Source organism: Halichoeres trimaculatus, unplaced genomic scaffold (assembly GCF_033239565.1).
Source record: "Halichoeres trimaculatus isolate MK-OKI-2021-1 unplaced genomic scaffold, fHalTri1.1 fHalTri1_scaffold_5, whole genome shotgun sequence".
NCBI lineage: Eukaryota > Metazoa > Chordata > Actinopteri > Labriformes > Labridae > Halichoeres > Halichoeres trimaculatus.
The window spans coordinates 36,694,144-36,708,792 of NW_027437183.1; the positions used below are offsets into that span (position 1 = coordinate 36,694,144).

A 14,649-nucleotide genomic window follows, 5' to 3' on the forward strand; every position below is an offset into this window, starting at 1 on the left:
TATGACAATACGGCAGTTTGTACAGGATATCAGATGGGTATTGTTGATACCAGCCTGAATTTCACTCAGTATCGGTTCAGAAAGGAAACCAGTGGTATCGAACATCACTACCATTAAGCTGACTTTATCTACGCTCTCTTGACAGAGAAGCTACCTCGACTACAACTTGCAGGTCATGATGGTCAACTTAGTTAAATGAAAAAAAAATCAAAATCAGCCCGTACTTCAACTTCCTTTTATTTTATCTATATTCACGAAAGGAAAATAATGGCAAAAAAAAGTTTTTCATTGTTTTGTTTTTCATTCATAATTGAATACTACTTGTACCAGTGATACATCGATCAGGCTGCCCTCACACTGTCTTCAGAAATTTTCACCCAAGTGTACTGTGTCTCTGTGGGTGAGGCTTTCACCAAACATCTGTCAAGACATTTTCTGAGCCTCCAGCAGACAGAGAGGAGGCTGATAGTGGATGAGGTTCCTCTGTCAACAGACAGATGTGTGCTGCAGTTCCAGTCTCCACTGCTGATCTGCTGTAATCTGTCATTAAGCCTTTTAAAAAGCTCAACACTCTCCAACCTCAAGTTAAAGACGTACACATTGGGTGCATCACTGATGGTTGCTTCTTTTACCTGTGTCCTATACACATGAGGTCAAAGGTCAGGCCCACAGTCTGTGTGGACTCATGAAAACACTCAGTGATGAAGATTCCTGCTTTTGACACAGCTGAGCTGCACGTTGATGCACGTTGATGCTGGAACAGAGTGAAGCTGCAGTGAGGACTTTCTGTCACCAGAGGGCGCCAGTGATCATCAGATCCTCTCCTGAAAGCTGAAGCATGAGACAATAAACTGAACAATGTGAAGAGACAAGTCCATGTTCAAATTCTGTTTCTTGTAATAAAAGCAAAGAATCAAAGTGTCTGTTCACCAAATGTTCCTCTCTTTAGAGACGAGTTGGAGCTACAGGACACAGACAACCTCTGTTCCTCTCCCCCTCTCCTCCCCCATTCATTGACTCCATCAGGAAGAACCAGACAAATCCAAACCTCTTCAAGTTTTGGAGTGGACTTGATGTTGATGGTTTTTTGTTCAGTCTTTGTTATATCAGGGAAATATGGAGCAGGAGCACATTTATAGACACAGACAGCTCAGTGATGACACATTAGATATGACACCACTGATCTTTAAAAGTGTTCAACCTGTTCTATCACATTCTGACCAGTGACAGTAAATTAATTCAGCACTGAATTTACAGCAAAGGATCATTGATCAGTTTAAACTGATATAATTTACTAAAGAAGAAATATTACTGTCCATACAGATTTTATAGAATTTGTGAGATACAACCCCCTCCCCAAAAGACTCACCTTTAACGGGTCCATTAATTGCGGTGCACAGCAACATCTCACACACAAAGGTGCTGCTCTGAAAGCAGGGCATCATGCAGTTACTTTACCAAGGCATGCTGCCGTGATTATACACTGCTCCCTGCTGCTCACAGAGGCATGGTGCACAAGGTGTAAAGACCACCTGCTGATTTAATTTCCCCGAAGTGCAATGTTCCTGTGTGGGATAGAAGCTGCAATTTGTGAATAATATAAAGTCTTATTAAAGTAATCTAAAGCAGGAGGGTGCAAAAAAATCAAACTAAATGGAGCCACTTAATGGCTTTAAAGTCATAGAATAGAACAGAAAAGAAAATACTTTATTTATCCCGAGGAGAAATTCAGGACACACAGCAGCAATCAAGAAAAAAAAAGTAAGAAAGTGTATAGAAAGTGCAAAAAGGTCATACATGACGACATCCCGTCCACCACTCTCCAGCCCAGCCAGTCTCCACCTCCACAGGGTCCAGGACTGAGCCTCCCCAGCAGTCTGTTCAGTCTCTGTCTCCTGGATCCTGTCTGCTCACAGCAGGCGAAGCTCCTCCAATGTGGTGCCAGAGTCCGATGTCAGCTCCGTCAGCTACGTCTGTGAACAGCACGATGCCACTCTGCCCTCCAGCAGCCCCTCTGCCGCTGGGCCAGCACGGCTAGCTCGTCCATCCCACTAGAGATAGATCCCACATTCCCAACAACGATGGATGGAGGGACAGGTCCACGTCGTCACCTCCCAGCTCACACCTGAGAACCAGCACCTCCTCACCTCCTCCTCACCTCGAGGGAAATCATCAAGCCCTACACTAATAAGCAAAAAAAAAACAAAAAACAAAAAAAAAAACGTGTGCTTTTTAATTTCTTATCACTTGTTATACATTCAGGAACATCTAAAGTCTGAATAAGTGACTTGTACAGGCATTTTATCTTTTCAATGACTCTTTATCCTCTGCTTTTTTTCTGTTGAGTTATTAATAGAGGAGCTGGTTTTGGCCACAATAACAATAAACTAAGCCCTGATGTAAAGGTGTTTTTTTTTTTTTTTTTTAGATTAAATTAAATTAAAAATGGGATTAAAGAACTGAATTTGTAAAAACAACAACAACAGCCTGTTATAATTAAATCTTTGATTTCTATTTGTTTTTGTTCATCAGTTTGGTCTTAAGTTACATTTTTAATGTCTGTTTTCCTGTTAGCCTTAAGCCGCGTTTCCACCATGCAGTCCGGTTCAGTTCAGTACGGTTTGGCACAATTTGGTACCGTTAAGCCTGGTTGCGTTGGCGTTACCACAGCAAACTGTGCCCTCCCGTGGTAGGTGGCGTGTGAAATAGGCTTGTCACGATACTGGATTTCTAACTTCGATACAATATTTTGAAAAATATTGATTTTCGATACGATTTTCGATACCACGCAACCACAGGGATTTTCAGTGCAAAAACTTCTCTTTTTATTCAACGAACAGTACAGGACAGTAGACAGAAATGACAGCAGACAAAAACATGCTAAAGTTTACTTGAACTAGATTTACAACCTTGTTAAATGTAGGCTAAATGACCTCTGTTTACACTTAAATCAAGACTACATAAATGTTTAACCCCATTATCAGGTATTCAGTTCTAAAACGGTTGTGCTCCTTTAATATGAAAATATGCAGACAATTAAGACAAAGTAATTTAAAGAGAAGTTTATTATTGCATTGAATGAAATTTGTTATGCTTGAAAAACTAGCAAGAAAAAAATGTCTGCTTAGATATTTATTTACAACAGTAATTTTTCAGTAGTAAAGTAAGTACCATACTTTCTGGACTATGTCACTTCATAGTATAATTATACATTTTTTTAAAGTCGTATCAATCAAAAGAAAAAATGCGTCATGAAGACGAAAACAGCAGATAGGCTACAAGTCACGCTGGACCATACGTTTCATTTATTCAGAATGATTTGGTTTGTTTACAGCATTTCCGGAGTGAACTTTTTTCATATAACTTTGATAAATGTTTGTTAATTAGGAGGCTCAAATATTGTTCTTACAGCTCCTCGTATCTATGATCAGTTTCTCTTCTCTCCATGCGCTCCTCTCCTCTCCTCTCCCCCTCCCCTGCTCTAGGTGAGTGTTGCTGTTGAAATCGGTGCAGTGTGAGATTAAATGAGCTCCATCCGATGAACGTCCTCACTTTTAAAAAGTTACAGGAGTTTTGGCGCCAGATTGTGACATAAACCCCGGAATCTGTTTACAATAGAGAGCCAAAAAAACGTGAGTGAAGTTTGAAATCACGTTATCGGGCGCTAAACACCGGGAGCTGTCAGGCTGTCCGAGACAGAGGCTGGAGACGAGCGCGTCCAGTGAGCAAACACTGTGTGCAGGCAGTGCTCATGGGAGTTGTAGTGCGTCTCATATTGCAATGGGTTTAGTATTTCAGATGCCATTTCAGAAAACTACAATTAGCTAAATCATTCAACCCGCCAAAGTGGCTCGAAGGAGTGACGGTGTTACCCGCTACAGCTGGAATTCAGTGTAAGCTAGCGTCTTTCTCTCTCTCAACTGCGAGGCAGGACTCAGGGAGGGAGGGGCTGCATGCACTCAGTGTGCGCTGTGTGTGTTTGTTTTGACGCCAGCACATGTTTAACCAGGGAAAGATGTTGAGTAACCATCTATCGATACTGGGGGAACTGTATATTGAATCGTTTGCTAAATTTCAGGATCGATATTTAACGATAAAATGATACTTTTGACAACACTAGTGTGAAACGCGTTTGCTGCGTTTTAGGAAACGCCGTAAAATGCGTGCTGTGCTGAGACAAACCGAACTGAAGAGCTTGGTGGAAATGGGGCCTAAGTTTCTTAAGATTTGTGTGTTGTGTATTTGGGTCCTTTGTTTACAGTTCACTATGGAGTCATTTGGTTCTTTTCTTCATGCTGTGCTGAAGTGTATCATGTCACCTTATAAACAAACCCAGAGCTTCCCAGAGAGGTGTTTGGTCAGTAACTATAGAATAGGGTGACCATATTTTGATTTCCAAAAAAGAGGACAACGGCACTGGCCTCGAGGCACAAATTCAGACAGGCTTCTTATATTCTTAATATTTTCACTGCCCCTTGGTTACTCCCGTCTGTGGAAACACCACAGTACTGGATTTTTTTGAGTGCTTCATGAATGACTTCAACAGATTGGGGGGCTATAACACCTAAAGATGGGTACCGAATCAGGTACTTCAAAAGTTACCGACTGAATTCTGTCAAAAGTACCGATTACCGATTCATGTAAAATCAAAAGGTACCACGTTTAGGTACCTGAACACATCCTTGTGACTGTGAGGAAGTGAAAGAATAGTCGATTTTCCATGATGGACATAAACACAGCATTGCAAGGGTTTATACTGAAGGATAAATATGTTAAATTGAAAAAAACAAATATATAATATTGTTAAAGAAATTGATATTTTTTACCACATAACTACAAAAAAGTGCTGAAAAATTTCTACCGTTGAGTACCGGTACCGATTGCCAGGTACCGGGCATTGGTACCGTATCGGTTCAAATGTGAAAGGTACCCATCCCTAATAACACCATTGACAATGGCTTCAGTCTTGGTGCGAGCACTACTAAACTTTTTAGCAATGTTAGAATCAGGAAAAGTCTTTTTTTAGCAAGGCACTGGTGCAATCCATGGACCTGTAGCTGTTGAGGTGTTTTACAGTATGAAATGCCATTGCACCCTCCGCTGCATTTACAGCAACCTCTGTTTGCCCAGGTCTAACAAAGAACTCAGTCAACTTTGCAGAAGAACTCTCACCTCGCTCAGCTTTTTTGTGTTTTTCGGTGTCCATGTGAGCTTTGAGATCTCCAGCACCTTTATTGGACACTGAGACATATGTGCCAGCTTTGCACACGGTACACTCCGCCTCCCACTTGTCCCGACCAGAACGGTATGTCGAAATTTTTTTTTGCAGTTCATCTGTGAAGCTGCACTTACACTTAGGCATCTTCCATGCAATACAGCTCCGCTGTCTTCTCCGCTCTCCGTCTATGTCTCTCTCTCTCGCCTTCTCTCTGATCCTCTCACTCTCTATGTGTGTGTGCACGCGCAGAGCAGACCTGCCCACAAGGCAGCCTCTCGATAAGTGATGTCCATTATAGTGTTGTTTGCAAGCGCCGGTCAATTCACGGACTGGTGTAATGGTCCTATGAAAATCAGTGAATACCGGACATTTTCGTGAATTTATTAAACCAGCCCGGACACCCCGGACAGGACGTAAAAAGTGGACATGTCCGGGCAAAAGAGGATGCTTGGTCACCCTACTATAGAAGGACATTAAGATTAGAAGTTAGAAAGACAGATAGAGAGAGGGAAACAGGAGCCCTGTGTGTCAGTTTCCCCCCAGCAGTCTAAACCTATAGCAGCATGACAACTGTTGAGAAATTGATAGGAAAATAACTTAAAAACAATATCCTGAAAGGAATTCTTAAATTAATAAACCCCAGGGTCTCCTGGAGACATTTTAGTGCGAGTTTTTGTACTTCCGCATTAAAAAGCGGCATTTGAACGTGACGTCACAGTCAGGAGTCCCGCTGCTTCTGCCTCTGTTTAACACTAATAAACATGGATCAGACTGTCACTCCTGTCAATGAGGAGGAAGGAAATCTGTATTCCTATCCATATGATGGTCCTCAGGGTTATAATTGTGAGCCTGTTAGGAAAGATGGAGAGAGAGAAAAAAAAAAGCATGTATAAGAGCTGATCATACAGCGACGTGCTTTGAGCCGTCCTGATAAAGCCCATAGAGAGAAAGACAGAGAGGTCTATCAGAGGTCTATCCACTGATCCAGAGTCAGAAAACCAAGACTTGGCTACGCTGCTTAGCTCACATTTCCGTCAGTTTGAATCTTGGGGAGCATCTCTGGCAGTCCTTGTTTACGTTTGTCACCGGCCCGGCAGCCGGGCTAGGGGCTGCTGCTGCTGACGGTGAAGCTGGAGTTGACTGACGGGAAAGTAGCCGCGTCAGTCTCACCCGGACCTGGCTCCGGTATCCCATCCTGAACTCCATCCATAGACTTTATAAAATAGACTCTATATCACATCGATCTCCCTGTCAAGAAATGGGCACCAAAGGCGACTGCGTTTTTTTGAGACTGATGCAGCAATAAAGTCTTGTCTTGTCAGCTGCACAAAAATGAATCCGAGCACGAAAGCTAACTCACGGAGTCCGAAAAAGTGGACTCGATGTCCTGCTGAGCTAATATTTCTCCATCCACCCATCCAAACAAATCTGATTCATCTTAATGGATGGTCAAATTAAATAATTCTGAGGAAGAAACACAATAAACACAACCCGAAAAGCCTGATCTCACTCATGTCAACCTGTTATTCTCATTGGCTCAAAGCGGAGTAAAGAAATACGAGTCCCTGTTACGTCAAATGAAGCAATGCTGAAAAAAGAGCGTTTTAAACAGCTACACTGAAAACAGCCACTTCTTCCTCTAATTTTGTGACTTTTTTGTTGAATATCATACAAAATCATCGGTTGACTTAATCTACTGCCTTTATCAGATCATGTTAAGTGTTGACTCAAAAAATAAAATAAAAATAACCTGCCATTAATATGCCCTTTAAGTGCTTTGTAAATCAGAATAAGTGTGTTGATCTTTCTCACCACGGTCTGGTCTCGCCCTGAACTCCCCTGCAGTGCAGGCTGCACTCCCAGTCCCTCCCTCACTTCTACACACCTGCACCGGATTCCCCTGCACACCTGCCTGCAATCACTAACACTCTGTGGATTCACTTTAGGCCTGCTGCAGCAGAGGACAGACGCCAGAGTATTTCCACTCATCCTGTGTGCCTCCACGTGTTCCCTGCTCTTCAGCCCAGCCACACCCACGCTGCCAAAAGCTCTCTCTCAATCACTGGATTCTGGGATTTGCACCACTCACACCAGTGTAAATAAAATCAGTGTTAAACGTCATCACTGTCTCCTGTCTGCTCTTGGGTCCTGTTAAACAAACTGGTTAAAACCGTAACAAGAAGAATTTTAAACTCTATTCTAGATTTTATTGGTAATCAGACGCTAACAATGGAGAGATGTGTTCTTGCCTCCCAGTTCAAGTCAGTACCCGAGCTTCAGCGTTCTGAACCAGCTGAAGAGTCCTCATAGACTTATTGGGACAGCTGGATCCAACCTGGGGGAAACAAAAACATGGACTAGTTTCTCAGCATGGCTCTGAGACAAGATGTGTCTTATTTTCCTGATATAATGAAGATGAAAATAAGACGTCCTTGAGAACTGTTGTATATGAGAGTTAAAGGACAGGTCCTGATTGAAAAGAACTCCCAGGTTCCTGACAGTGGTGCTGGAAGCCAAGCTGATGTCGTCCAAGGTGGTGATGTTGTTCAAGAAAGCTTCTCTGAGATGTTTAGGTCCAAGAACAATGACTTCAGTCTTCTCTGAGTTCAGCAGGAAGAAGTTTCTGCTCATTCAGGACCTTACGTCTTTGAGGCATGCTTCAACTATCTAAATGGAGTTTGCAAATGAGTCACACAGGTGAATGAACTTGATCACATCAAAGCAGAAGAAGAGAGAAATATTTGAATAATGAAATAAAACATTAGAAAATAAATAAAGGGCGTGAGGTTTTTGTAAGATTATAGAAACTTCCTGATACACATACCAAAATATTGTATATGAAATACAATAATTAATGAGAGCCTCCCCTTACTCACAATACTCAGGTTATAGTCCATAATAAGGAATTAAATTAAACAATTTCTCCCACAGTGTAGCAGCCATACTGTAGCAGCTAATATATTCAATTTGAAAAAGCTATGAGAAATGGCAGCCATCTTTGACTTTTGCCAAACCATGATACTCAAAAAGTCAATACTTGAATAAAAGTTGATTTTTTACACAGTATTGACTTAAAAAAGCAATAGAAATAACATTAATATATATATATATATATATATATATATATATATATATATATATATATATATATATATATATATATATATATATATATATATATATATATATATGATAAAGACCTTAAACAAAAAAATCAAAAATTCGATTGTGGCAGCTTTTGGAAAAAGAGCTCAAAAAACAATTTTTCTTTCTATCTGGTTTCTTGACCCTTGGACAAAAATTGTTTTATAGACCCTTATCTCCAATTTGGAGCAGAAAACAAAACTTTTGCATTAAACTTGAAATGATGGAGTGCCAAAGCACCCCACTAAATTTATTTTGAGACCTCACTTCTCAGCCCTGCCAACCTCTGCTTCTCGCTGCGGCATTCCCGCTCCTAAACATAAAAATGGCTTCAGAGGTGCAGGTCTACAGCTCCTGAGAACAAAGGTGACCCATTATAAAACCACAGGAAGAATCCACATGTTGGTCACTATGGAGACACATTTCACCACATACATGTGCAGAAACAGACTCGATGTTCTGTACACTCTTGCTGCTTTTGCTAGAAATAACCTGGACTGATCAGCATAACACCATGGATCACCTGCAAAAAGCTCATATCTCTCCCAAAACAGTTCAGTTATGTGTCAAAACCAAATTTCTGTCTCATACAAATAGTCAGTGCCTCCGAAAGGCATCGTCCCTTTGGCTTTGTGTCAGCACTGCAAGTAAAAATGTTTAGATGTTTCGTCACTATGACAGAGGACCGTTGAAATATCCCTCATGTCCACCTCTCAGTCTGAGCCCAGTCCTTCATTGACAAAGGTTACTGTTCTCATTTTTCTGTCAAGCTAACAGAATACAATTATATATCTAACTGGATTAAAAAAGAAAAAGATTCTACAGTAAGAGTAGCCTCCGAGGTCTGACATCATACATTGTGCTCATACTGCCAAGGAAATTGTAAGCTTTTCCAGCAACACACATAAAGTCACTTCTCTGCATCAGAGTAAATAGAAAATGAATAAAGCCCAAAATACCATAAAATAAAGACATAAACACAAAAACAAAGAAAATCACATGTAGCCTACAGCGCTGTGAATAAAGCTGGAGTTCAACAACTAACACTTCTTCACTGGTCGCTGTCCTCACCCTCCTTCTCCTGGACACCGTCCCTGCTCTCCTGACCAATCACACGCTGCTGTCTGTCTGACCACAGATTCTTGTTCACATCACAGTGTGTTTTCACAATCATAGACAGAACCTGTCATCCGTCCTCCTTTGAGTTATAGTTTCACCTGACTTTGATTTGTCAGTTTATTAATGTTCCAAGAGATTCATACATGGTATTCATTTGGTTATGTTGCAGACTCATTTTGACACTTGAACAGACTATTGTGCTTGAGGTGACTCATACAATGAAATGATGCTGATATTTTTTGGAGAGACTGACCGTTAGACTGAGCCCAGAGCCCGTTAATTTCAACCACACGAAGACAGAAAACAAGTTCTTTATATTTGAAAAGTTTATTTACTGACTAAAAGAAGAACTATGTGCATGAATGAACAGATGAACGATATGAAAGAATAAATGCATAGAGGAATGAAAAGTGATACTGACCATAATAAACCAGAATGAATGGAAGAAAGAACATAAATTAACCCAGCTAACCTATTAATCTAACCCACCCTGAGAAGTCTCTGGGGCATTGACCACGATATACCAGTGAATGCAAGACTACTGAATCTTACTCAAGTCCAGAAGGAGGAGGAGAATGAGGAGCGGTGGCAGTGACAGAGATGACAGAGTCCCACAGCAAATGTTCGTGGAGGGTGGGGATGATGGGGAGGCTGGCTGCGGTTCAGCTCCATCAGAGATCAGGAATGAAAAGAGAAAGAGTTCAAAGAGTTGAAGAAAAATCCTCCAGAAATGAGTCTGAGAGTTTACACTTCAACATCAACATTTATTGTTTGACAGAGCAGAGAACAAAGATCTTCATCCCTCCTCTCCTCTGTCAGCTCATGTGACTCTCAGCTGGAGTGTCTCCATTCAAACACTCTTCTTCCTCACATTCAAACATTTACAGTCAAGTTTACATCTCTCTCATGACAACATCAATAAAACCAATAAATACAGAACAGTCAGAGCTGAGCTGAAGCCTTCATCACAATAATCCTTAGATAACACAAATACAAACAAGACTTCCTATCAATGATGAGCATCTAAACAGAGCAAACAGAGCTGAAGCACAGAGCAGAGGAATCTTCATATGAACAGCTGTGTTTCTCTCAGAGCCAGCTTCAGCTCTGATTGTTGTTATCCAGCAGCAGTGTTTGTCTTTGTTCTTTTCTGAGCAATAAGAGAAATGAGGGTCTCTGTCTCCATCATTAATGCAAAGTACTTTAAGGTCAGGACGAGGATCACTAAAAAGTTAAGAACAAACAACAAATTCAAAGCTATTATCAGTTTTTGTTGCCAGGAGAGAGACATCCTTCCTGGACCCCCTGAGTCTGGTTTCTCAGCTTCAGTGCTACAGGGGGTCTGGTTCCTGGCTGGTCCAGTAGTAGAGGGGGTCTGGTTCCTTGCTGGTTCAGTAGTAGAGGGGGTCTGGTTCCTGGCTGGTCCAGTAGTAGAGGGGGTCTGGTTCCTGGCTGGTCCAGTAGTAGAGGGGGTCTGGTTCCTGGCTGGTCCAGTAGTAGAGGGGGTCTGGTTCCTGGCTGGTCCAGTAGTAGAGGGGGTCTGGTTCCTGGCTGCTGTAGAGAGACCAACAGATCAGAGTCAGAAAGAAAAAGTCAGTGACTGGAGATAAACTCTAAAATGTCCTCAACAGGAAATCAGAGCAGCCCTTTTCTCTCAGGTTCTTCTTCGTCCTCTCTGAGGACGTCTTTGTTTCTCTGGATTCATCCTATCAAATGTTAGCCGCTGATCTCTGAACCTGAGCTGATTGGATTTTTCTTTGTCTCCACAAACGTTCACTGACTTTACTCACCAGTCACTCTGAGGACACATCCGTCCACACTGGAACCAGAATCTGTTTTCACTCTACACCAGTACCGTCCTGAGTCTTCAGTCCTGAGTGAGGACACCTGAAGTCTGATCCGTCCCTCTCTGAGGAGGTCTTTGTCAAACTGGAATCGTCCTGAAAGCTCCCCCTCCCTCAGTGGGATCTCAACTCCATCCTGGAGATCAAACAGGACTGAGACTTTCTTTTTTTTAATCATGCCACAGAAAACATGGAGACCTTTCAGAGAGGGGTGAGGTTTTGGTGTGAAGGTCCAGTCCAGGGTGAGGCTCTGCTTCTCCTCAGCCTGATAGGAGCTGCGACCCATGTTGAGCTCTAATCCTGTAGAGGAGACAGAGAGGAAAAGAGAGGGGCAGAAAAACACTGCAACATGTGAGTCTTTCCACACATTTTCTCATCAAGTGTTGAAGTCTTTCACTCAGTCTCAAAGTGGATCTCCTCTTTTCTCTTTGTGGACAATAAAGTGAAGGTGGAAACTAACCACAGACACAGCAGCTCAGAGCCGTGAGCAGCAGGAACCTGGAGACCATCTTCTCCCTGAAAACACACACATGAGGTCAAAGGTCAGTCCCACAGTCTGTGTGGAATCATGAAAACACTCAGGGATGGAGAATCCTGCTTTGACACACAGCTGAGCTGCACATTGATGCTGAAACAGTGTGAGCTCCAGGCTGAACACAACCAACACACTTGAAGAGCTGTGTGAAGCTGCAGTGAGGACTTTCTGTCACTAGAGGGCGCCCTTCATCCTCACTTCAAAATGATGTTCAGCAGAGTCTAATATCCTCTGTGTGCTCTCCTCATTCACGGTTACAAAACACCATCACAACAAAAAGTATTTTCCTGTAAAATAACGGTATTTTTTGCAGAACTCTTTGCATTGTCACTATATTGAAGGTGTCTGACCGTTATAATTTAGGAAAAATCTGTCAAAATGCTATTTTTATCTAAAATTACATATTAATACTGTAAATCTGCAGACATTTATCTTTAGTTTTATGTACAGTTTGTTTTTATACATTACAAATTTGCTGTTGTACATGGAAAAAATAGTATTTTCATATGAAGTTACTGTAGATTGATTTGACTGTAATTTTACAGTATCTGTCTGAAAACTTTGCTGCCAGTCCCTTTACTGTTTTTTAGTTTTTTTACAGTGTACTTGAAAAGTACAAATGCTGCCATGTTGAGTCTACAAGGAATAAAATGATCCTCTATTTCAAGGTTTACAAGTGGTACTGACATGATTCAAATCTAAGTGTTTTTTTAATCACTATGAAACAGGTCTGATGTATTTAGATTGATATTTTCACCAATACAAATAGCTCCAAGGGTATCTAGGAGTGCAAATTGTAAGCATGTGCTTTATCTATGTTACAATTGTGAGGGGGTCCTTGAAATGTTTCTCACCTGTGAGGGGTCCCTGGCCCAAAAAAGTTGGAGAACCCCTGCTCTGGCTCTCTGTTGCTTGTGCTTCTCTGTCTGTGTGGCCCTCATGGTTGGGATTGGTCAGCTGCCTCTGAGCCCTCTCCTTATTTGTGCACCTTCGCAGCTCTTGATGAGAAAAACCTGGGTTGAGTTACTGTGTTACAGGTTTTCACAGTTCTTCACACACAACAATGGATAATTTGGCACAGTTTGCAAAACCCTCACGTCATGTACCAATCGCTCGGCCCATTTTGACACATCTAAACACTCCCTTATCTGCATCAGACTCTGACTTTCCTTCTTTACACTCTCTCTCAACACACAATTATTCAAATCTCGAAACACCCAGATCAGGAGAGCAATTTTCATTCAGGAGAACTGCAGCATAAAAGGGCCATGGGCCTCTGTTTTGTTTGGTGAGCACTGAGCAATGGACAACGACAAGCAGAGAAGGAGAGGGGTAAGAGTGAGAGGAGGAAGAGGAAGAAAAAGAGGAGGAGATGGAGGAGTGAGAGGTCCAGAAGTAGGAGGACAGGGAGGAGGAGGAGGGCAATAATTTGGAATCAGATCCTAACCACGAATGTTGACCATGTTCTGAATCATGGTCTGAGCATTAGAGAGACGGGCCTGAGAGTCCAGCCAAACCTCAGCCGTTTCATCGTGGCTGTACTCATCAGGACCTTCAGAGTAGAGAACAGGTACCACAGGAAATCTATTTGCCTTGTGTTCTCTGCTGTACAGTGATACTTCATATCAATAGAATACAGTGTGCTGACTGTAGTTTTTACCAACATTTTCTTTCGAAACACCTGTGCACTGAAACACTGTCAATAAAACAATGATTTGCTGCAGACTTGTGTGATATTTAATGTTTGAAGAAGTGGGCCTACACAGACATTTTCTATAAAAAATAAAAATTAAAAAAAGGGTTAGTTTCAAGAGTCATTACCATTTACATTGCGTGTTGCATTTCTATAAATGGGTTTTCAGTTTTGCACTTCAGTGTGCTGTGAATGCTTGGTAATGAGCAGCAAATGCTGAGCTGTGTGTGTCAATTGAGTGGTGTGTGTGTCATTGGAGAATGTGGCTGTGTGTACCAAATGAGAACATGAGTCCCATTTTGTGAACAGTTAAGAGATTTGTTGGCAAAGAGTCATCTTGATAAGGGAGTGTCAGGTTCACAGTTTGTGTGTGAGGTTTTCAGGTTTGTGTGTACAGTTGTAACGCTCAGCCTCAGGCCACCGCATTACATCAAAAAAAGGGGACTCGTTATTGGGGCATGATGGTTTTTATATAGTCTCAGATTTGTTTTGTCAAACTTTGAAGATAACCAACTTCTCCCGGTTTTTTAAATAACTAAATACCACAACCATAAATCATAATATATATATATATATATATATATATATATATATATATATATATATATATATATATATATATATATATATATATATATATATATAGCCATGCGGCTCCTTTGTCCCCTCCGCTGCGTGCACTCAAAAAAGGAACATTGGTGTTTGTCAATCAGCATAAATAAAACATGTAGCTTCTACTAGATTATTTCATGTTCAGTGGTTAAACATGATTAAAACATGTTGTTTCAGCATGATGTGCAAAATTGTTAAAACAACAAGATCACTTTATGTTAACTCAACCTAATTGGTTTAGGTGGGAATCTCATCTGCAACACCTCTCCAGAGCAGGAGGTGGCAGTAATGTGCAATAGGCCCTTTTCATCGGAGAGCAGAGCCAGAGGATAACCTGCACTGGAAAAAGGAAATCTTTGATCAGTTGAAGTGATGTAATTTTTTTTAAACAATCCAACTCAATATTTAAGTTAAGGTTTCCAATGTATTTCTGTGGATCACATCAACTTGAAATTATGTATTGCTACAACTAATAAAAAGAAGT

The 14,649-nt window shown here is 41.3% G+C and overlaps 1 protein-coding gene across 1 annotated transcript; it reads right to left on the reverse strand.

Annotated features, from left to right (window-relative positions):
• Positions 1 to 10,119: 10,119 nt before the first annotated feature.
• LOC141790174 (uncharacterized) lies at positions 10,120 to 13,443 on the reverse strand. The gene is made up of 4 exons (XM_074669856.1): positions 12,715 to 13,443; positions 11,786 to 11,841; positions 11,272 to 11,625; positions 10,120 to 11,035 (listed from the first exon to the last, which is right to left on the reverse strand). The coding sequence occupies exons 2-4, from the start codon at positions 11,832 to 11,834 to the stop codon at positions 10,599 to 10,601; spliced, it is 840 nt and encodes a 279-aa protein (XP_074525957.1). The 5' UTR covers positions 11,835 to 11,841; positions 12,715 to 13,443; the 3' UTR covers positions 10,120 to 10,598.
• Positions 13,444 to 14,649: the final 1,206 nt, after the last annotated feature.

What these genes read in the sequence shown, in the direction of transcription:
- LOC141790174 (XM_074669856.1), bottom strand. Translation starts at nt 11,834, where the DNA reads ATGGTCTCCAGGTTCCTGCTGCTCACGGCTCTGAGCTGCTGTGTCTGT. An exon ending in TCTGAGCTGCTGTGTCTGTG is followed by an intron (nt 11,626 to 11,785) that starts GTTAGTTTCCAC and finishes TCTCCTCTACAG; the next exon opens with GATTAGAGCTCAACATGGGT. An exon ending in ATGTGTCCTCAGAGTGACTG is followed by an intron (nt 11,036 to 11,271) that starts GTGAGTAAAGTC and finishes GTCTCTCTACAG; the next exon opens with CAGCCAGGAACCAGACCCCC.